Genomic DNA, 23,612 nt, shown 5'->3' with positions numbered 1-23,612 from the left:
GTCGTGTTCGGCGAACGAGCGTCGCCGCTGAGAGTTGTAACGTATGCTGCGGTGTGTCGCACGGCAGGCGAATGCAGCTTCAGCTCCCCGGGGGTGTACGACGGCATCGTGTTCAGCCGGATATTCCAGATCCTCTACAGGAATGAGGATATCACCGTCAACGACTGCATGATCTTCAAAGTGCATCTGCTGCTGGATGGAGAGAGGGTGAGTCACGCGGGTGACATTTTGTGTGCCCACGTACACAAGCACATGTTTATGGCTTTCCTCTCCGGGTTCATTCCATTGCTGGTTTTTTTTGGGGCTGTTGCACAATTTAAATGCCGTTTTTATTTTTTGGGCTATACAGTAATCCCCCACTTAATCATGGGTCACTATTCACAAATTCACCTTTCTGCATTTCTTTCTGTGGAACCTAGCCCCAACTATTTGCTAAAAACTGACCCAGTTGTGGTTTTAATGTTGTTTCTGAACCACCAAAGCCCTTCATAAATAGGAAATTGAAATTGTCTCTCTTTGCATGTTGGTGGAGGAGTTAAGTTTACCCACAACGCATTTGCTTGTACATGTGCATTTCCAGTGTATTTAAACAAAAATAAAAGTATTTTCCAAAAAAATCCAATCATCTGCAAGCCATTTATTTATTTTTAAGGGTAATATCTTAAGATGGGTTTGAAATCAAATTAAACTGTTTTCGGATCAGAGTTTGGAATATTTTTGTGTGTTAAACCATTATTATAGGCAATTAGAGACATGTTTAAGGTTGTAGGGAATTTCTATATATTCTGTAATTTAATCATTATTAATACGACAGGTAGGGCAACACGATGCCCTAGTTTAATAGCGCGTCTGCCACACAGTTTTTGGTTTCAGGGTTTGAATCCTGTCTCAGGCCTTCCTGTGTTTTCCTTTCATGTTCTCCTGGTTACTCTAGCATTACAAAAACATGCAATTGAAGACTATAATTTACCCATAGGTGTGAATGGTTCTTGTGCCCTGCGATTGGGTGGTGACTCGTCAAGGTGTACCCCCCTCTCATTCAAAATCAGTTGGTATAGGCTGGATGTGTTATTGTTGGTATGCATTTTTATTTGTCATTGTATTCAAGTGACATCATAAGCCTCTGAAACTATAGTCTTCTAGTTGAAAACTTTATAACCCGTATTTTATACAGTTTCAATAATGCACTGATTTTGTGCATCTGGTGTTGCTTTCCATAGAAAATCTGTACTGTGATTCATATTGTTGCATAGTCACATTTTAAACTATGTAATTATGTGCGTCATTTCCTTACACGCGTCATTTAACCTCCTCCGTCAGAGTGAAGGTGACGTCCACATAACGGTATTAGCGGCAGGGATACTGTATATAGATTCGAACTAGTCGCTGTATGTTATTTTCAATTTGCATGTCAGATATTGTTTATTAAAAAATGTCTGCACCAGTTGAATTATAAATGACGGAATGTGCAAAATATAAATCTGCATAAAAGTATACTTTTTTTAATGGAAGACAGAGGAGCGTAAAGACATGTCGGGTGTCAGCAGCGAGCTCTCCCAAAAGCTCCTGGCTCATTAACCTTCTCGAGGTTTTCCGCTGCTCATATCCTGAGATAGCGCAGACAAAAATAGTTTGCGCAGACAAAAATAGTCTGCGTTTCCCCCTACTCGTGTACGCGCAGTCCGTGCCTGATCGATGGCGGCATCGATACTGGACAGAGGAGCGAGAGCGCTGTTGTTTACTGTTGTGTCGGAGGCAGCGGGGATGCACTTACATCTCCGCCGCCGTGTGAATCTTTTAACATGGCTGCTGCACCCTAAACCTTCAAAAGACTCCCTTAGTTATTCTGTTTCTGTTTCATACTGTTTTATTTTTGTACTATGCTGGGCACCTTTGATTCTATGGCACGAGTTCTCTCACTTTCCATAAGATTACAAGACATGTAGCATGTTGTATAGGTGATATGTAACTATACAGTATGTATGTACAGTGTTCCACACATATTAAACGCTATATAGCTAATTGAGCCCTGCAAAAAGTAGCATCCAAATGAGCAATATTATGTTTTATTGCATTTGTGCTACTTTCTGATGGCCTTCCAAGTACCTTCAAGTACCACTAAAGCTGGGTACCCCATACTGATTTTGAACATCTTAAACAATTTTCAAAATGTGTCACACGCCACACATGCTGAAAAAAAAATCATGTCTGTTCTTACTGCTCTTAAGGCACATTGTACTTGGTTTTCAGGGCACCCACCTTGGGATCGGACATAGAATGCCGCAGGGGCGAAGGCACTATGGCACATGCACATATTTGGCACTGGTTGCTAAGCTACCGAAAAGAAAGTAGCCAAATGCTTGTTTGGGCACAAAGTAGTTACAATGAAAAGCGTTGGCTTTGGTTGTATGAAAAGGCATCAGACATTTTAAATGAATGTTAGAAGAGGTTTCTGTATCAAATTGTATTAGCTCAGGTTATCTTTGAATTAGAATTAATTCATAATCCAGATGAAAATGCTCCTCTTCCTATAGATTGTAGCCATCTGTGATGAATTTCTGAGTGATCTCGTCTTTGCAGTTGGAGGAGGCCCTCAGTGAGGTGGACTTCCAGTTGAAGCTGGACCTTCACTTCACCGACAACGAGCAACAGTAAGTGTCGTCACGCCTGTTTTGTGACAAAATAAAAAAACACATACGCGACTCAAAAAAAGTTAGGGTTATTTCAGAATGAAAATGAAATGTACTATAACCCTTCTGGTGAAATGAATTTGATCCTATTTAAACTTTTCAAAGCGCATGTTCAAGTGTTCAATGTCTCGGTACTTTTTGCACAACTTGCTATTCTCTAACAAAGTGCTGAACAGCAAAATTTACATCAGGTATTTGATGCGTCAATTGACCAATACATTCCTGGTTCAATTAGAATTGGTATCATGCTATTAACATTTTGACATCACGAGACCAAGATGACACCTCACGATCTGCTATATGCGGAACCTGGAAAACAGGTCAGCGGACTTCGTGTGTTCGCTACGCTAACGAGCAATATGATTTGATGACATGATTGTTTGAAGCCAAACTTGCTAAAATGCTGTTTTCTTTTTGGCTAGTGTCTTCAGACAAATATTAAATAAATATATACAGTATATTTTTTATATACAAATGATATATGTAAATCTGTTTAAAAAAGACATTGTTAAAGTTCCTACAGGTGCTTTCTCACAATTCCCATCACCAATCACCCGAGCCACGACCGGTTTTACTGAATGTGGAAGTACGTTGTGCATATACCGGATTGAGCAACAGTACCTCGCCACTGCAAGGCTTCAAACAGCAGAGATGCAGAAAGTCTGGGAAAGTCACAGAAAGACAGATGTGAATGTTGTTGGTCAAGTCATGGATCAGACACCAATTTTGCCATTCAGGTCCTTGTTACAAAACAGCAAGTTGTCCAAAAACTACTGAAACACTAAACAGTTGGGCGTGCATTCAAATGTTTAGCGATGGTCAATTAAGTTCACCTGGAAAGGTTATAGTGGAGTTAAGGTTCAATCGTGAAATTTCGCTGGAAAGCCTTTTTTGTGTTTTTGAGAAATCAGTCCTGGAACTTTAATGACCCACCTCATACTGTAATGAGTTTTTATCCTACATTTCTGAATTTATCGTTTACTTTCCCAGGTTGGCGGAGATTGCCTACGTCCCGTTGATCAGCAGCCGCACCCTCAACCTCCACTTCCACCCGCAGAGAGGCTTACATCATCACGTTCCCGTCATGTTCGACTACTTCCACCTGTCCGTCATTTCGGTCTCCATTCACGCCTCACTGGTTGCCTTACATCAGCCGCTAATCAGGTAAAGCAAAGGCAGCCTTTCCGCATTTGCATGACTTTAAAATTGCACAAAGCACAGCGGGTCTTTTGATACAGTCCTATTGCGCGGGCCTAATGGGCAATTCACCTAACTACGATATCACGGGAACATCAAGCCCTCAATATTTTTTATTTTTTTGAATAGTTTTTCCTATACATTACATAAATTTTGATTTGAGCATGTGTCATCTTCCTATAGCTTTGCTCGCACAGGAAAGGTTTCCTGGCTGGGAAAAGGTTCACCTGAGAGCACCAGTGACCCAGCTGCCATGGAAAACCTTGTGTTCGGAGCAGGGTACTGCAAGCCCATCATCTCTGAGGTATGGTGGACGAAATCCAGTCCAAGACAAACAACATTTACATAGATGTTCCAGCTTTCAGATGTCATGTGGTGTTAAGTGTGATCTGTTTAAAGACGGGAGACTTGATGGCTCTCGATGCCATTTGCATCGAGTCGCCATAATGCTGTATGAAGTCTCAGCCAAATCGGAATTATGGATCTTGGATGTGTGTCATCCTCGGAATTGGTCATTTGAGGCTTAAAAAAAAAAAGACGCTAACACAGATTACAGAGTTTAAAACTAACAGAGCTGATGAGTGGAACAAACTGAGCTGAATTTGTTACATGGATACGTTATTTACCCAGCCTGTCTTACATCATCAAGATAATATATAGTGACATTTAAATCCTGTTCTGGGAATGATATTCATGATTAGATGTAGAACACGTTTGTGGCCCCAGCAGAGTCGAGGACTGGCTCCAGAGTCGGCGTCAGCGCAGGAGGCATATACTGCTGCTCAATAAATGTTTGATCATATTAGTTTTCTGTCAGCAACTACCATAATTCACTAATCCATCTCTTGTACCAAAACACGGAAAAGAAAACAAAGTGCCTTTTTATTGATGATATCAACGTGGAAGTTGTCCCTTCAGTGGTATGTATTCTCAGTATTGTTTTAGTTGCAGATCCTTATACAGTATGTAATTGTTGGTATTTCTACATCATTTTTACTAGCAGTGGGTTCAACACACAAATGTGTTTCCCCCACCACTAAAACGTGACCTACTAATTTACTTTCAGTACAAATTTACCACTTTGTGCCTCCCTGTACGGGTGTAAAACGGTTCCAGTTTTTAAAGTTGCATTTGAGGACATCACCAGTGTAAATCTTAATGAGTGCCCCCGTCGCCTCCTCCTGCTTTTATTCCCACTTCTGGTTTAATAAGCTCTGGCGTTAGGCCACGGGCCAGGAGGAGGGAGTGGTTGGGTTGTAGGGGGGGTTTGGGGGTGAGGTATCTCCTTTTGATCCCAGTAATGAGTTCTGCTCACAAGTGCCACATATTGCGTAGGTGCAGGTGAAAAGCTTCCTTCTCACTAAACGTGATTTAGTGAGATTTAAAAAAAAAGAAATCCTAGCTGTCATTAGCTAGTGTGAAAAACATCCTCTCCACTTGGCATAGGTATTTGACTACATTTACTTGATTGACAATGCAGAAAATTGACAGTCAATGACTTGATTAATTGTTCCACATACAACACATTATTGAACATTTTGACTTCTCCATATACCATTAAGGTAAAATAAAAAAGAAATGGAGTGAAGCCAACTTTTGTCAGCATAGACAAAGACATAGTTTTCAGTATAATGACTAGTTCAAACAAAAACATATAAGTTATTTTTTTCCCACCCGTCACTCTGCGGCCTCGCAGACTGCTTATAGGTAAAGAAAATTATGAAAGAAAACCTCCAGATGTTCCTTCCTGGTTTACTTATACTGCACTGTTGCAATTACAGAGCGCACCGGTATGATGACAGGGCCAGAGACTGAACTTGCCCGGGGTAAATTATAGTATGTCCGTAGATACTCCAGGCATGAGCCGTTTTGTCTTTATTTATTTATTTATTTATTTATTTATTTATTTTAAGCCTGGAGAGCTAAAACATTCTCACCACGAAAAACAGTCAATGGAAGCAGCTTGAGGTCAGGCACCAGCAGCCTGTGGTCGAGGCTAAGGCTTGCTGATATCTGATGTGATGGCTTCTCCAGATGATAAATCAGGATTGTGAACACAACGTCATGGCCGCAATGGCTGTTCTGTTTGCAGAGGTTATATGGGGAATATCAAAGGATGCCGTTTTTACAGTACAGTATATCAGCGCTTTGCCTGGCAGACATCTGCTGCAAGAGTCTCATACTGTAGTTCCTTCCGGTATTTTTGATTCTGTGGTTTGCTTCCAGGCAGCACGGAGTCCTAGTGGTTAGCATGTCTGCCTCACAGTTCTGAGATTCGGGGTTGAGAAGCAGGTTTTATGTTTTACCGTTAAGGTCAAAAACAAGGCCACGTTACATCCTGCTGCTCTCCATGCACACGTTATTGGTGTGCCTTTACGGCTCCCAGCAAGCTGTGTTTAAGCACCATTTGTTCTCCCATCTTATTTGATCTTCCATGTAATTACCATGACTTTGCCAGTGCGCTAAAAGAACCACTTGAACACAAGGTCAGCCGCCAGCCGTCACAACTGTTTCAGTGGAGGCTATAAAGTTCAAATGTGTGTACACGGCCGTTATTAAGGAAGGGTATTTTTCGGAGAGGCGACCACTGACCTACATAGCAGCTGACATTTGCCTGCTTGGTTCTTCTCTCCCCAGGGGAGCTTTTATGTGCCCAGTGAGGACTGCCTGCAGAGAGCGCACACGTGGCACAGAAGACTCTGTCGCCTCCTGCTGTCCGCCCACGGTGGCCTCAGCAGCTACTGCACGGCACTCATGAAGGAAGTCCCACAGCTACAGCAGATGCAGGTGGACACGGGTGAGCTGAGTTATGGACATGAGCACAAAATAAGTCTGAATGGTCTATTTGAGGTCTAAAACATAATTATTATCTCGATAATCATGTTAAAATTACACTGAATTATTTAAGTTATGATATGTTAATCATGTATGATGTATTTATGATTATTTTTTTCTTTACATTCATATATTTCATTTTGGGCTTCCAAAAAGTATTAATTTACACAAACTATACATTCGCACTACATTTTAGAACTCTATATTAGTCAATAGAAATTATTTTTCACTGCATTCAAATGTTACTCGTACAGGAATTGATCAATTATGGCCTGACTGTATTATTTAGTTTATTTTAAAAAAAACATACAGTCACAGTATTAAGCACCATATACCTGTCCCTACATTCAATTTCTATTTCTTTTATAAATTTCCTTTTTTTTCGCCAATCTTGTTAACAGTACATACAATTTAGTTTGTCACACATTGGTTTTCTTTTTCTTTACATTAATTTTATTTCGGTTTTGGCTTCCAAAAATTATTATTTTACACAATTCATTATACATTTGCACTACAGCTTATTGGATCTGATCATAACTTTGTATCAGTATCAGTAGCATTATCCTGCATTCATGCGCAGGAATTTCTCAATTATATAATTTGTTAACTGTACAGTATTTATTTTTATATCATTATTTAGTTCCATTTATTATAGTATGACCTTTTTACACTTTTTAAATTGAATTTTATTAAAATTGTTTTTTTTTGCGTCATAATGTTTATAAACTCTCTTTCTCGACTGGTCAGGTCTCACAAAGCATTTTACTATGATTTCATGTTGCTGTGTTTAACAAACTATTTGTTTTCAATAACATTTGATTTAAAAATTTGGTAGTAATTTCTACTCAACACTGCTTGCTTTATTCCAGAAGCCCTGCCTGTTGAAGAGAGGCTAAATCAGCTTGCAATAGAGTTACAGGTATGTATGTTAAACACTCATAAAACTGTAATGAGACAAAAAAAACCAACAACTGTTAAAATTATTATTTTTTAAATTAATACACGAATCATAATAGCGATGGTTGTATGGTTGAATATAAATCATGTTTTTGCTACAAAACCCAATGACACACTGATTTCTTGGAGCAGCTTTCAAGTCAAAGGTTACATCTGTAAACATTTATATAAATGTATCTGTAATAAAGAACAATAGCTTGCTAAGTCTGACATATTGCACAATCTACATATGAGTGTGCTAGCCAATCACTTTCCCGAGTGACCTAAAAAGCAAATGTCACTTTTGAGTCATATCAAACTGCAGCGTAGCATAGTATTGAGAGGTACGCCCCTGTCCACGACAGCTGCAGGAAGGCCACGAGAAGGTGGCCGAGCAGATCAGCGGTGACGTGGGCCACCTCTGCACGCAGCTGGCCGCCCTGTGGAGCCGCTTCCTGGAGACGGCCGTGCTCAACCCTCATGTCCTGTCCTACTTGGCCCAGGAGCACCACACGCTCAGGGTGAGAGGCACCAACACAGCATTTAAATTCAATTATTTTTTAAAATTTTTTTTGCAATAAAAAAAAAAAAATATATATATATATATATATATATATATATATATATATATATATATATTTGCATTTTTTTTTTAAATTATTATTTGACCATGTGTATATTGATCTACATGTTTGTTATATTTATGTCACCCTATGATACTGTGCACCAAAAAAAATAAAAATGCTGTTAGTTGCGCACCTTAAATGTTTTTGTTGACAACCATTATATCTGCACCAACTGCTGTGTAATCACGGGCCCATTTAAAAAAAAAAAGACAAAAGCTTGTTTGTTGCGTCGCTCTGTGGGGTGATTCTGCTTTCTGCTTTGTTGCAGTTGTCTGAAAATAATGAACATGTTTGCTTTGGTATTGAAGTACCCCGTGGCGGCGGGATGCTGGCAAGCCTTCATCCGTCAGTAGAATTTCAATTAAAAAGTATTCTGTAATTATTTGGGGGGGTGAAAATACACCAGGAATCTTGTCCTGCTGGTGATTCATTTTCACAGTGCTTGAGTTTAAACTACGAAGCATTTGTAAACTGAAGAAGGTCACGGGCAATGATCATTTCCTAATTAAAGGAAGATTTTTGAAAGGTTTCTATTTTTGCTTTTAATGGCAGCTTGTGACATTTTAACTGCAGTATGATCCTAATGGTGTGCTGTATTTCGTTACTGGAAGGTGCGGAGGTTTTCAGAGGCATACTTCTTCACAGAGCACCCCAAAGAGACATCCCTGACGTTTCAAGAGGAACTGTAAGTATAAGAACCAGATCAACACAAATGGATGAACCCATTCACTAAATGGTCATTTTTGTGCGCAAGAATCAACAGACAGGACCAGATTGCCACAGAAGTGCGGTGCTCAGACTACTTGGCCAAGATGCCTCCTTTACCTGTCGAGTGCCTGGACATTGATGGCGACTGCAACAGTCTTCCCATCATCTTTGAGGACAGATATGTGGAGTTTTGTCAAACAGGTGAATAATGTTTTTTGATATGTTAGGAGACAAAATATTTGCTCGAGGACTGTCATGCTCTTGTCTTTCCAGAGTGGTTACCCCATGTGCCGGTTCTTGCAACGGCCGACGATCATACCGACTCAGGTGCTATCGTCGTGGCTGCCAACAGGACTCACCTAAGTGGCCTGAGAGCCAAATGTTTTGAAGTTTCCCAGGATCCTTCGGACAGTGACGACTGCATGGATTTGACCACCTACGTATCGCTTATAGGAAAACAGAGTAAGACCAACTGCAAACATTCTCAGGACACCATTCCAACTGAGGACAGTATTGAACAACCAGTCACAGATCCACAGAAATCGAAGGATGTGTCATTAGTTGAGGCAAGCTATAGTTCAGGCCTGGGAAAATTGGCTGACCCCGATTCTTGTAGAACAGAAGAAATCCAAAATAATGGGAATGCGCATCTTGTTACAGAAGATTGCTCTTACCATTATGGTGCTTCAAAGGACAGCATTAGCCAAAAGAGTGAGGACAAAGAGTTTGATATGTCTATGCCCATAAATCAGTTCATGGATGGCCAAAGTGAGGATGCTTCAGTTAGCAACCCTGTGGTCTCTGCACGTTCAGTTTCAGCTTCCTCTCCTGGTGGTCTCAGAAAGGAGGCACCTCACAGAGGAGGTTCAGTCATCTCTAAGATCATAAAGCGCTCATCCTCTGTCATTTCGGACTCTGGTATCGAAAGCGAGCCCAGCTCCGTTGAAGTAGCGCTGCGAGGTCGACCTCCTTTGGATTTCTCCAGTGAACGGCAAATTCCACAGCAAAAAGTATTTCGGCACCCGGTGCTTCGCAGTTCCTTGGAGGGCCTGCAGATGGAAAGCAACGGCAGCCTTCCGAGTGGAGGCATACAGGCCTCGTTGACGTCGATAAGCTCCCTGCCTTATGAGGACGAGCGGGAGCAGAGCCACAACTGTAAACTAACCAAATCCATGTCTGCGCCGCAGATCAGTAGCCCTGATGACAACGAAGAGGACTGCGCACCGCCAATTCAGGAACTACAAGCCCCAAATAATCTAATCCGACACCAACATTCCGATCAAATCCACTTTTCTTTGAACTCGGAGCAGTCAGAATCATTGATTTTAGACACAAGTTCAATAAAAAACATTAGTAGTGAAGGGACTGTCAGTTCTGAAATGCCAAATCATCCCCAAAACGTTTTAGAGACCTACAAATCCAGTTCGGCGCTAAGTTGCGAGTCTGTGGAGGGCCCTCACGTCAAGGAGAGTCCTGTTATGGTGTCCCATGAGGAGAATGTGAATCACCACATCAGTGGTGTAAGTGTCTCTGTGAAGGATGTGCATCTTGCGGCTTTGGAAGCACTTCCCTGCAGTCGTGGACAAAAGCCAAGTGCTCATAAAAGTGCAATGGACCAGCAGAGTGTCCTCAACGTCAATGAGTGCCAAAGTCTCCATCAGACTGAACTTCATACCCAGGAGTCCAGAACACTTCTAGAACTTGATTCTTCGGGATCCTCACAAGACTGTGACCTCACGAGGCCGGCAACCGATGAGCTCACGTCACGCGTTGACCACAACGGGATATCAGCCAGCCAGAACGAGACCGCCAATGAGCAGACGAAGCCCTCGAAGGAGCCCAACTCGGGCCTGGCCTTCGTTAATAAGAAGATGGTGGAGGTGGTGAACATGTCGGTGTCCTGCGCGCCAACCTGTCTGCCCTTTTCCTCTGTTCTAAGAGACTCTCCGTCCATGAGTGGCATGTCCACTCGCCAGACTACCTCACCCATCACTAATCAGCCCCTGGGCTCCTTTGGTATCATCTCTTCAACGTTAGCCAACCATCTTGGCGTGGACCACGAGACCAACGAACGCATGCTGAGGTTTGTTTTGACATGTTTTTTCATACACTCACTTTCACTATTAGGTGCAGCAAGAGTCATATGTATGTATCTGACATTCTGCCAACTGATTATGTATTTGCTGTATTTGTTATATTGTGATACTGATAATGACAGAATACTGACAAAATATGTAATAGCTGGGTACTTCGTTTCACGAGATGACGACCAAAATAGATCATCTTTATTAATCTCTCATTGGGGAAATTTGCATTTTAATTTGCAATTTAATAATAACGATAACGATCATCATCATCATCAACACCATCATCATAGAAAACAATAAAAATCTTAACAACAATCTTAACAACAACAATCTTAATGATCCTATTTAAAAATAAGAATGTCTTTCACTATTGTAACATGTAAAATTTACTTATTTACTCTTCATCTCTGTTTGTTTGTTTCATAATACAATTTTTTTTAATAGTGGTATTAACAGTGTATTTATAATTCAATAATAATAATGACTCAAATTTTGCAAAGTTCAAATTTAGTGTTGAAATATGAAATTTCCCTTTTTTTTTAATGAATAATGAAACATTTTCCAGTTCTAAGATCTTTTGATGCAACCTTTCATGAGTTACATAATTGGAAGTGTATGCACACATCCAGTTTCTTCAAAGCCAAGGAGAAGCTGTTGAAAGGCGTGAGCTTCCAGGGCGGCCTGTATAGCGACCTCCCTCTGCTGGCATCTGACCTGCCCTACTTCCCCCCTGAGGAGGACGACGAGGAGTTTGACGACGGCATACACCTCGTGGTGTGTGTGCACGGGTTGGATGGTGAGTCCTGCAGTAAAGGCCGAATAGGAGTGGACACGGGGAGTTCTCTTTCATTTCAGCTCGTCAAAATAACGGATTCAGACATCGTGCCGTATAATTTCATCTTTGCTTCCAGGAAACAGCGCAGACCTTCGCCTGGTAAAGACGTTCATTGAGTTAGGCCTGCCGGGATCCCGGCTGGACTTCCTCATGTCTGAAAGAAACCAGGTGCGTTTGTAGATGACCTCCAGTCAATTTGAATTTAAAACAAAATAAATCATTAAAAGCAATTCATTAAATTCTTTTTAATTTTCATTGCGCTTTTATTTGCAGACGGACACGTTTGCTGATTTTGACACCATGACGGACAGATTGCTGGATGAGATTATCCAGCACATCCAGCTGTACAATCTCACCATAGGCAGGATAAGGTCAGTGTGCACCTAATGAAAGGACACAGACCACAATATTAGTTACACCTGAGCCATTTAATGATATAAAACACCACCGATAATTAGATATTAAATATTATCCTCAGTTTTGTCTAGAACTGACCTCCTATTGGCGACAAGGTGTACAGTACATGTAGCCACTCGAGACTCACTCCTGACTGTTTTTATTGTAATTGCCCTGATCTTGCATGTTTTTGTTACATGTCAACTAAAAAAAAAAAAAACAATTATATTCTGATGATGAATTAAGTATATTTATGTTCATTTAACCAAAAGTACGTTTATTTTTTAAATTGTTGCTAGTAAAATACTCCTTCCTAATCGTCATACAGTAGAGGGCAGCAGAGACAGGAAGAAGAAAAAAAAGAAATCTAGCCCCATAGTCAGCCTCCCTATCATAATTTATTGCCCCCGGAAAACTCCAAATTGATAAGTGACTCAGAATGGATGAAAAGCTATTATCATTCATAGCCAAAAGTTTTTGAATGTATACTTGACTGACTGTACCCATAATGCAGCGACGGGTTGCCAAGTTCCCCATCAAATTAAGCTATTCGTCTTAGCACGTAATTGCCCTCAAAATGAATTTCCACTCAACTTTCTTCCCTCGAGCCGCACTCTCCGGAGAGTCGAATGCATGGAAGGCAAAAAGCATCCAGTTCATTTCACATACCGACTCGTGTCGACACAGATGAGAGGGAGTCGTTGTGGCGATGAAGTGTTTTTGGTTGGAGTTGCAGCAACAGTGGCGTAATTAAACTAGGTGACTATAGGCGTTAGCAATTAATTGTCATGCTATGTCCTCAAAATTGTCTTTGAGGTCAGGCAAACATTTGACAAGTGAATGAAGTTTCTTGATTAGGCGATTCCTAACTGCAGGCAGTTTCTCTCTGTTTTTCCTCACGGCGACAGCTTCATCGGCCACTCTCTGGGGAACGTCATCATCCGCTCGGTGCTGACCAGGCCTCGCTTCCGTTGCTATCTGCCCCGGCTGCACACGTTCCTATCGCTGTCCGGTCCGCACTTGGGCACGCTGTACAACAACAGCACGCTGGTCAGCACAGGTGAGGCCGACGGCAGCCGCACTGACGGCCCCCTCCAAACACCCCACACGGGCATCAAGTACAAAACCATTTACTACACAATATCAATATCAAGTAGTGCAACTTCAAGTTTGGAAACTCTGTATAATGCCGTCATTTCTTGCATTCACTTGTGTAGAGTTAGGTTTGTTCGGCTGGAAAACCAAACATTTGGGGGTGCGGCTCAACATCGGTTTTAGCGGGGCTAAGACAATAAAAATTCGCCATATTCGTTGATGCCATTTGTCGTGTGCACGTTTACAAAAATCAGGCTGCACCGCAACTACAATCAGCCCTTGTCAAAAGGGCTGATTGGGTAAAACGGTTGGGTAAAACGGTGGGTAAAACGGTGCTATTTCATTTCATGGGTTTTAGTGCCATGTAACAGTGTCATTTGAAATTGGATTTTAAATGATTGAATCAAACATGTTTCTTTTTCAATGAAACTACAATTGTCAAAAGAAAAGTACTACAGAGTACTCTTAAAGTAAAGAGTACAATATAGTACAGTGTAATATGATAATAGGGAATACAGTGCTATATTGTCTGTAGAGAGAGAGAGGTTCTTTGGGAAGTATACCATTTTTACATTTATTTGTTTTAATGAAATCCTGCTAAGACACAAATTGAAGAGAACTTTAGAATTTTCAAGTATTTTTAGCCTTTTATCAAACTAAGAACCAAGTTAGGTCATGTAAGTAGGTGTTCAAAATTGGCCTTGCTCACCTCACTAAAAGGACCATAATTGTGTATAATCATCATTAAAAATAATGATCGTAAATGTCTTCTAATTATTATCTTGAGTTTCAAAGTATTTTGCAGAGTACTGTAAAGGGATAAAGGTCTACTTTTACCCGACGTGAACATTTTGTGCTCCACAAAGTTTATCGACTCATCTAATAATATCATCTGCACCACTCATCTGTGAGGCAAAGTTTGACAGGATTGTGTGTTTGTGCTTATGTATGCTGAAGGTCTGTGGTTAATGCAGAAGCTGAAGAAGTCGGGATCCCTGCTGCAGCTCACCTTCAGAGACCACATGGATCCGCGGAAAACGTTCCTTTATCTCCTGAGTCAGAAACCGGGTAGGAAAACTGCAAAGGGGCCATTTTGCCAATGTTAAAAAACAACAACAACAAAAAGACTAAAATATTTATAAGCCTATTTTATGTCACGTTTCTGAGTGTGAGAGGCCTCCCTGCTGTGTGAGTGCAACAACCCAGTCGTTTGTTGCACGGGCTAAACAACGATAATCACGGAAATGCATTTTGTCCACCGATAACCCCCCCCCCCCCCCCCCCTCCCTAAAACACACACACGCACACACGTCTGACACTCCATCACTGAAAACGCACCAGAGCACGCTTTTAAAAGCACTCGCTGACAAGAGACCAAAAGGAAAAAGTGTGCTTTGCCATTTACAGTAAATTGACTCCTTTGCCTCTCTCACACTCATACAAAAAGACACACACACACACACACACACACACACTCACACTTTCAACTGTTTTGTTTTATTTCTGTCAGGGCTCCATTTCTTCAAGAATGTGGTGCTGGTGGCGTCTCCACAGGACCGTTACGTTCCTTTCCACTCTGCCCGAATAGAAATGTGCAAAACTGCTCTCAAAGACAAAACCACTGGTACTGTATATACGGTATATGATATAAATTCACTGGCGGGAACTTTAGGTACAGCACTTTCTGCCGTTAGATAACAATGCTCACTCAGTATTAATTTAACTTTGGTTAAGATTGTATTTACAGTGTGCATATTAAGTTGTGTTCCTAATTTTGGGAGGGGCTGACTTATTTAGCTACAAGAGTGACAAAATATTAGAAACATCTCTGCAGTTGAACACCACTGCAAAGTGCAACCAACATATCGCAAAGTTGCAAAACTAAGATACAGAAAAAAATGAGACAATAACGTAAAATTTGTCAGTCAACATGAGAGTCAATCTTCCACTTTTATGTGGTGAAATATTAACCCCCTGGTAACTGAGTCGACTTTAGCCTGACGCATCTGTAAATTGTAATCATCGTTATTTCCTCTGCGTCAGGCCCCGTCTACACGGAGATGATCAACAACCTTCTACAGCCTCTCGTGGAGGCCAAAGATTGCCGGCTAATCCGTCAGAACGTTTTCCACGCTCTGCCCAACACGGCCAACACGCTTATCGGCCGAGCCGCCCACATCGCCGTCTTGGACTCGGAACTTTTCCTGGAGAAGTTCTTCTTGGTGGCGGGACTGGACTACTTCAAATAACGGTGCTTTTGTCTATTACCACCACCATGTAGGATATACTCTTATGTACAGTACATAACCTTGTTAGGAACGAGGCGAGTATTTGTTTCGTTAGGATGGTTAGCGATTGGTGTATTGTGACTGTTTCAAGTGCTCACCCAGTGGTGTGAGTGTGACTAGTAGCGATGCAAAATTGTAACATAAACACTGTATGTAACATCTATCCAGCATAGATGCTTTGTTGGCCTTATCGATAACCTGTCAGCCGCAACACTAACACACGCTAGTTACGCCGCGTTCCCTTTGGGCGACTTCTTTTAGGTGTGGACCATCCATTGCCGTCCGAGTAGCCGCTTCATGCACTAACTAATACCATCAAATGCAAGGTCTTGATAAGAAATCTGGGAATAATGTTGAAAGCTCTTTTACATTTTTCTGTCATTTTCTTGCTTTATGTAGCTTTAATCATACCTCTCTAATAGTCTCGATCAAAGTTGACCAAAAATGATTTTGGGGAGAATTTTTCATACTGGGCTTGATTCAGATATGAGAGATGTGTTGGTGTACCCGATGTCACGGCCGGTTTACTCCTTTTATTTATTTATTTATTTATTTTGAAATCCGATGATGTTTTGAAGTAAATCGTATCCAGTGTTGTATATAGTTTAAATGTAATATAAAACTATATAACAGTCAATCTCGAAAAGTTAGCCCTTATAGAGTGCTATTGTGGATATAGATTAAGTTTAACTAATAACTAAGTGACATTCACTCCCCCGCAAACTTTTATCAGGCTTCTTCTCCAGCCAGAAGATAAAAATATGTTTTCTACATCAGTATTTAAAATCGGTTTTCAACGTCCACAACTGATGTCACAAAAAGATATATAGTATTTCAAATTCACACGACAAAATTTCCCTTTGGAAGTAAACTTGCTACTTTTTCCATTATATGATCAAATCCCCCATAATATGACTTTATTCTCGTAGCGTTATTGCAGTACTTTAATATTTAAAAAGAAAATGTTCTCATAATATTGTAATTTTTCTTTTAATAATACTACAATTTAAGATTATAAAATTATGGCTTTATTCTCAAAATATGTTATCAATATTCTCGAAATTAATGCTCATTTTGTTCCCGGCTCAATTTTTTTTCCTTCAGCCCTAACAATCTTTTATGATGCATACATATTTCAAGCAAAAATGAGTTCAACTGTTCCAACACATTTTCTTTTGCTGGATTTTTGATCAGACGTCATCAACGGATAAGTAGGTTTACTTTATTTTACATACTTAAAGCAATATGCTAACATGCACAGACCTACATCAACGCATTATAAATATGTACCCAACCAGGCAACGTAACCTAAACTCGGCTTACACTTTACTAAACAAACGGATACAGCTTAACAAGTACAGTATAATTATGCGTCCTTAAACCGTGTGCAATACTACTTAAAATAGTTTTATAGGCGATACACTGTAAGCTAATGTATAGATCCAATTCTGCTGCATTTGATAGAGACTACAAATAAATAAAATAAAAAAACACTTTTTGGTGAACAGTTTTTGGGAATGTGTACAAAGCAAGATCCACAGAAATGTGGTTAAATGGTTCGATGTGGATGAACTTGAGAGCCCTGACCTCAACCCCAACCCCCCACCCCACACACGCTCCTAAATCTTGTAAATAGTCTTCCCAGAAGAGTGGATGCTGTTGTAGCGACAAATATATTTTCTTCTATTTTGCAATGGTGTCCCAATCTATTTATTTATTCTCCGTAATGTCCTTTTTTCATTTTGTTGATAAGTTTACATGAAGCCATTCAGATCACGCCCTCTTCTCCTGCATAGATAAAGTATTAAACATGAAGCTCGTGTATGTTTGGCCTTTGCACCAGGTTGACGGCAAGTGCACTTTATTGACAACCTTGACTCAACATCAAGCAGGCTTTAGAAAATCCATTTTCCCCCAGCGCGCATCTGTGTGTTTGCCTTGAAACATGCGCCACCTCCCCCCATGGATGAAGGTCACGACCTAACCCCGGGTCTTCTCAGCTGTCTGCGCTTTTTGTGTCGCCAACGAGTCGATGACGGCGCAACGTTTGCTTTTCTGGTCATGAGATTAAGAGCGTCGTCGTGACTGATTGGAATTGAATGGATCTTTTTGAGGAGCACAATTGTTCCCAAACAGCCCTTAGCCAAGCGACGCAAGAATAGCTCCCATAATATGTTTTAAAGTGGAACCTTCAAAGTCAAACAAAAAAGCATGATACTAGAATTTGGAGAGAGTTTTTCTGGACAATTTTCTAAAGAAAAAAAATATGCCTCATAAATTGGAGTTGAAACTATCAGGTGACTTTTTCTTTGCTCTTTTCTTCTGAAGGGTCCCAGTGATCACAAAAGATAGGACCAGAAATGGCACTTGCGGCATCGCAAGGAAGTGTCTGGCTGCTCGGCACAAAATGAGCCACGCAATTAATCAAATATCATACTAAAACATAATGTACACGAAATGATTTTACCACGCAGATGCCAACGTAATTAGCATACGGTTTAAAATATTCCTTGGGAAAATGAACAGCTGTATTTTTACTCTACCGAAAACGTAAAAAATTAATTCAAACAACTTAAACAGTTCCTACTTACTACCTAAGCACATGTAGTCTTATGCTAAGTGACAAAATATACAGAGGTTAACTAATAATAATTCATTTGTTCGAATGTCGAGTAAAACTTTGGAGGTTCCACTGCGTATTACATTCAACTCAACTAATCCTTGGGAAGTTTAGACTGTATATTTATCTCCAAATCCAAGCAATCAATGCAATTTGAATCCGATCTCATGTTTGTGTGTGATGTGAGGATGATGGTGATGCGTAACCATTACGGGACCGCCTGGCCAGTTTTCGGTCACGCGTGTGTGAAAAGGTATTCATTGTCTGCCCTAAACAGGAAAATCCTCCATGTATTTAAATGAATGTAAAAAAGAAAACCAACAACAAAGCTGTCTGAAATCACTGTGAGAAACATGTATTTCATCCCGCATTTTTTTTGAAGTGTATAATATGTAAAGTACAGAGAAAACTACTTCATCTGTGCCAATACTACTAAACAGATACAACAGTGTAATAAAATAGTTTGTTTTGCATAATGTGTCGCTTTTGTGTGCTTAATTTATTTCCCCCGGCAGCTTTAATCACTGACATCGACAAGCAGTATTAGACCTCTTTTGAGTAGATACATTTTTTTTTGAGCGTGTGCAGAATAACTTGTGAAACAAAGAGACGAAAGCGGGATTAGTGAAAAGCGCTCAAAGAAAACAACAAACCCTGAGCGATGGGGGGGGGGGGGGGGGGGGGGGACCCTCTGGTGTCGACTCTGAGCGTCATATCAACATGCAACATTTACAAGCTAATATGCAAATCCCTTCACTGTGGAAAGAAAAAAGTGTGAAGGCCCATTTTTCCACACTTTACTTTTATGTTATTACTAAGGGTATACCAGTACAGCAAACATTTTAATTTGGTACATATTGTGGTTTTAAAATCACAGTTCGGTTCGCATTCTTTACAGTCATGGAATAAAACCACAAAACATAACATTTCTTAGCTTTTGTGTAAACAGGAACAGATTTAATGACAACAACAACAAAAAAATGAAAGCAGTAAATTTGCCAATAAATGATAATCACATTTTAAAAACGAGGTCGCGAGTCACATAAACAAATATTGCTTAATAGTATGTAACAGCTGAAATCTTTTCATTTTAGGAAAGTACATCATCAATCATTTATTTTCAGGAAGTGCAACATCAATAAATGCGTATTTATTTTAGTAAAGACCAACGTCAATAAATTGTCCAAAATTAAAGGTTTCTCTTCTTTTTAGGAAAGAGCAACATAATAAGTGCAACATGATAAGTGCAACATCACGTTTGTCTTCCTTTTTTTCTTTTTAGGAAAGCGCAACATGAAGATTTTTTTTGTTTTTTTTTAGGAAAGTGCAATACTTTGTCTTCTTTTTTAGAAAAGTGCAGCATTAATAGTTTGCGTCTTTTTAGGAAAATGCATCCGCAATTTATCTTCTTTTCTTCTTTTTAAGAAAGGGCAACATTCACAGTTTGTTTTCCTTTTTGGTAAGTGCAACATCAAGGTTTTGTTCCTTTCTTCTTTCACCGGAAGTGCAACATTGAGATCTTGTCTTCTTTTCAGGAAAGTGCAATAGTTTGTTTTCTTTTATAGAAAATGCAACATCAGTACTTTGTCTTCTTTTTAAAAAAGTGCATAACCACTACTCTTTCTTCTTTTCTTCTTTTTGTCATGAAGTTACACGTCCGGTCTTTACCTCATATGCGGGAACTCGTATACATTATTTGCCAAACTTTAGCAAGTCAGTTTAATCACGAACGGGTTGTCTCCCATGATCTGACCCAAAAGCCAAATCCAGCCGCATTCTGTTCTTTGGACACAGCCCACAATACTGTACTGGTTAAACCGTGCCAGCAGCTCTTTGAAGATACAGCACCAGGCTGCTTCCATTTCATCCACAGAGGCAGATATGACACAGCCTTTAAACTCCTGCCCATGTACATTCTATTAAGAAGCCCTCTTGCGGGACGACGACGACTCCCTATCTGTATTGAGTAGCGTTGACATGTGCAGTAAACGAATCAGAGCAACAATCCCCTGTTGGCGCCCCGTTTCAACTGCACCAATTTATGTCTTCCAGCTCGAGGAAAACCCGAGAGCTATCCATTCAGCCCACAACAATCCATAGCCAATCTGATTACAGGGTGTTCTTTCTCATCCCACCGTCCATTTGTCACTGCGTTTGGAGCTCACGAGCCAAGTGAGCCTCTTCGTGGAGTCCCTTTACCCCCCCCTCAAATCAATAGAGCTCATTTTTCCGTAGCCGAAAGACACGTCTCCCATTGTGGGAAAACTGATGAGGGAGTACCCACTTACACGGAGTAATGCATTTGATTTGCTGCGAGTTAGCAGAAATTGCTTGGTCACCTTCACTTTGCATCAAGAAGCCAATAAGAGGCGCCCACGTTCTTGTTTACAGCGTTTGCACAGACGCGCACTGCGAGAAGCGAAAAGTGAAAAATTAACTTGGCATCAAATCGATTCGTTGATTGAAGCGTCACTCACTCACGCTATTGTAAAGAAGCGAGAAGCATTCGTCCCACAGTGATACTTTTCCCGTACGTCATCAATAAGCAAGTCTCCAGTGGGAGTGATTAAGCCTGCATGAAACGTCAGCGCTGCAAGGTAATAAGAGCTCGACGGTGTCGTTAGCCAAACAGACGCTAATGAGCACCATTTCATACGTAAACATGTGAACAATGACGCAAAACTCCTCAGAACACAGCAATGTGCATGTTGTTTGTGCCTGAAGTATATTATCAAGTGACCATGATCCAAAATGAATTTGAAAAAGGCTTTATGCTTCTTAACCTTCATAGATTTATCTTCAAAAGTGATTTGTTTGTATTAGGCCCCATGGTCATGCAATGGTGTTAAAATCAATAGGGACAGTATAGACTGACTATGAAGACGTTGCATAGTTTAGAAAACATCAACAATGTGGATCTTCTTCTAAATAATGATTTTCTAGGACATTGGAGTAGAGTACATACAATAATTTAGTCTTTAGCAATTAAAAAAAGCCAAAACATTTAAAGAGGCAATAAATAAAATACCAAGTATAAATAAAATTTGAAGAAAGAAAGAAAGGGTTGTCTGTTTAAAAGTGTAACATATAATTCTTCATTTATTAGGTCAAAATATGGTATTTACATCGAATGACTCCCAGTGGCGACCCGTGATAGGACAAGCCGAAAGTCACGACAACAACTTACCATGAAGCTGCCACCGTTATCACGAAAGCTTCAAATCAACTGTACGATCAGTGTTAACATTAACAACTGTCGTACAAGTTTGGAGAGACTTTAAGCACTGCGTGAGTAACACAACTAAATCTGATCAAACGCAAAGCTGCTCATTGTTTGAAGATGCTGAGGGAACAGGGATGTTTTATAGGCAACAACGCAACAAATATACTTTATGTCTGCAAAACAAAATTAATAATGTCCAAATGCTTTAGATGCTCACAGAGCAGTCCCACTACATTTGCTGACATTTTGGAAGAAAACAAATTGGCAAAACGCCTCCTGTTTGAATTTTGAGGCTTATTTGTGAGACTTATTTTTCATTGTAATCGTTAACAGGCTTTGTAGGCATTGCGGGGGCTCTAACCTGCAGGGGAACATTTTGCCTTCTTAGAAATGACATTTGTTGATCAATGGATTTCTGGTCTCCATCGGAAAGGGTCATTCAGACCCAATCCTGCAAATTTAACAGGATTCCATTCGTCATTTACTTCCATAGTTGGTAAGAAATACTCAGAGGCAGTTACAGTGTATCATTTTTTTATATAAAGACTAGAAGAAAGGTTCAATAATTAGGTAGTATATTTGTATAGATGAGTGATTCCCAACCACTGTGCCACAGAAATGTATTCAATTTCACTTTTTTCATTCAGTTTTCATTGAAATGATTGATTTCCTACAAATCATCATCTATCTATGCGAGCGACCTTATTAGTGAACGGCAGAACACTAAAATCCTCTTCCACTTGATGGCAAAAGGTACAATTAACTTGTGTATCCACTTATACAACAGAATAATAACTTGTGGTGGTGTAATGTTAACAATGTGCCTTTGTGCAATAAAGGAGAAAAACGCTGGTAGATTAGAACAGGATGCTCCATTCCTTCCACCAGATGGTGCTACTGCTATCTGTTCCTCCCATTGAAACAACAGATTACAAAATAATACTATTATGCTTTACCAATTATTGACAGTCATATATATATATATATATATATATATATATATTTCGAATGTTATTGCTGAGACGTTAAAGTAGACTTGCATGTTAGTGTTGCAGATCTCTTCTAATGAGCGGCTGAGCGTGTGTTTTCGAGCATTCGGGTCACGTATCTCAGACGCCATACAGGCCATAAACCATCCAGATGTCTTCTCTCGCTCTCTCTCTCTCAGCAGTTTTACAGAACAGACTTTTTTTTTGTTGTTCTGATTGACAAGGCTAAAACCTAAAATCCATCCGTCATTGCCGCTGCTTGAACGGAGCAGTCAGAACTTTTTCTTTCACCTTTTTCCTCAAGGTGACCAGGCCCACCCCCGGCGCTGGATAAAAGCGAGAAAAAAATGATTTGGACGATAGCCGGCAATTTTGTTAGCATTGTTGGCGAGCACACTTGAGCGGTCACATGCGTATCATTTCTCAGCTGTGGTTGAGTGCGTGTGTCGCTGCAGAGGTCAGTGGATGTTGAAAGCAGATACATTTGTGGGAGGGAGGTTGACGGCCTGTCAAGACGACGAGAGGGAGCTTTACTAAGAGGCCGGGCCCCGGACAGAGAGATGGATGGTAAATGCCATGTTGAACAAAGGGGAAAAATGTAAGTCGCCTTGGGAAATACATTTAATTGCTTCCTGTCTCAGAGTGAGGCGAGAAAATGGATATCATTGTGTGTATTAAGCACAGACCATGAATTGGACCAAAAGCACTCCGACAGAACAAAGTTATTCTTTAATCTGGCCAGAAACAATAACCTAAACAAAAAATGATTTTAGCAGGCTACAAGGTAGATGACTGCTCAGCAGGTCTACTGGCAGTTTGAAGGTTTGGGGTTTGAATATCGAGGTAAAACAATCAATATAGAACGGGCCCAATATACGGTATATATCTATATATCCTGTTTATATATATATACAGTGTGTGTGTATATATAGGGCCTGCTCTCCCAGCGCTAAATGCTAAATGCTGTCATTAAAAAAAAAAGGTTTGCTGTGGGAAATTGTATCAAAATTGGAAGCATCCTTTGAGATAATTCAAGTAAAAAAGGATACACTGATGCTGAAATCAACAAATAGGGACACATACAGTA

At 40.3% G+C, this 23,612-nt stretch overlaps 1 protein-coding gene across 4 annotated transcripts in view; it reads left to right on the top strand.

The window, feature by feature from the left end:
* The window catches only part of fam135b (family with sequence similarity 135 member B), a 35,665-nt gene extending 16,876 nt beyond the window's left edge, over positions 1-18,789 (top strand). For 2 of the 4 annotated variants that reach the window (XM_061759625.1, XM_061759629.1), the window contains 17 exons: positions 68-207; positions 2,581-2,651; positions 3,681-3,854; positions 4,071-4,191; positions 6,525-6,684; positions 7,592-7,641; positions 8,024-8,179; positions 8,896-8,969; positions 9,039-9,193; positions 9,266-11,075; positions 11,709-11,875; positions 11,991-12,082; positions 12,188-12,285; positions 13,219-13,370; positions 14,363-14,473; positions 14,916-15,029; positions 15,449-18,789. In XM_061759625.1, the coding sequence (XP_061615609.1) occupies positions 68-207; positions 2,581-2,651; positions 3,681-3,854; positions 4,071-4,191; positions 6,525-6,684; positions 7,592-7,641; positions 8,024-8,179; positions 8,896-8,969; positions 9,039-9,193; positions 9,266-11,075; positions 11,709-11,875; positions 11,991-12,082; positions 12,188-12,285; positions 13,219-13,370; positions 14,363-14,473; positions 14,916-15,029; positions 15,449-15,654 (3,851 nt within the window). In that variant the 3' untranslated portion in view covers positions 15,655-18,789. The remainder of the gene's footprint in view (positions 1-67; positions 208-2,580; positions 2,652-3,680; positions 3,855-4,070; positions 4,192-6,524; positions 6,685-7,591; positions 7,642-8,023; positions 8,180-8,895; positions 8,970-9,038; positions 9,194-9,265; positions 11,076-11,708; positions 11,876-11,990; positions 12,083-12,187; positions 12,286-13,218; positions 13,371-14,362; positions 14,474-14,915; positions 15,030-15,448) is intronic. The other 2 variants (XM_061759626.1, XM_061759628.1) reach the window with 2 other exon arrangements.
* The last annotated feature ends 4,823 nt before the right edge of the window (positions 18,790-23,612 follow it).

The sequence above is a fragment of the Phyllopteryx taeniolatus genome, chromosome 21, assembly GCF_024500385.1.
Source record: "Phyllopteryx taeniolatus isolate TA_2022b chromosome 21, UOR_Ptae_1.2, whole genome shotgun sequence".
In the NCBI taxonomy this organism is placed as follows: Eukaryota; Metazoa; Chordata; class Actinopteri; order Syngnathiformes; family Syngnathidae; genus Phyllopteryx; species Phyllopteryx taeniolatus.
The sequence above is the reverse complement of the archived record's forward strand: the minus strand, read 5'-3'. Positions and strand labels throughout refer to the sequence as shown.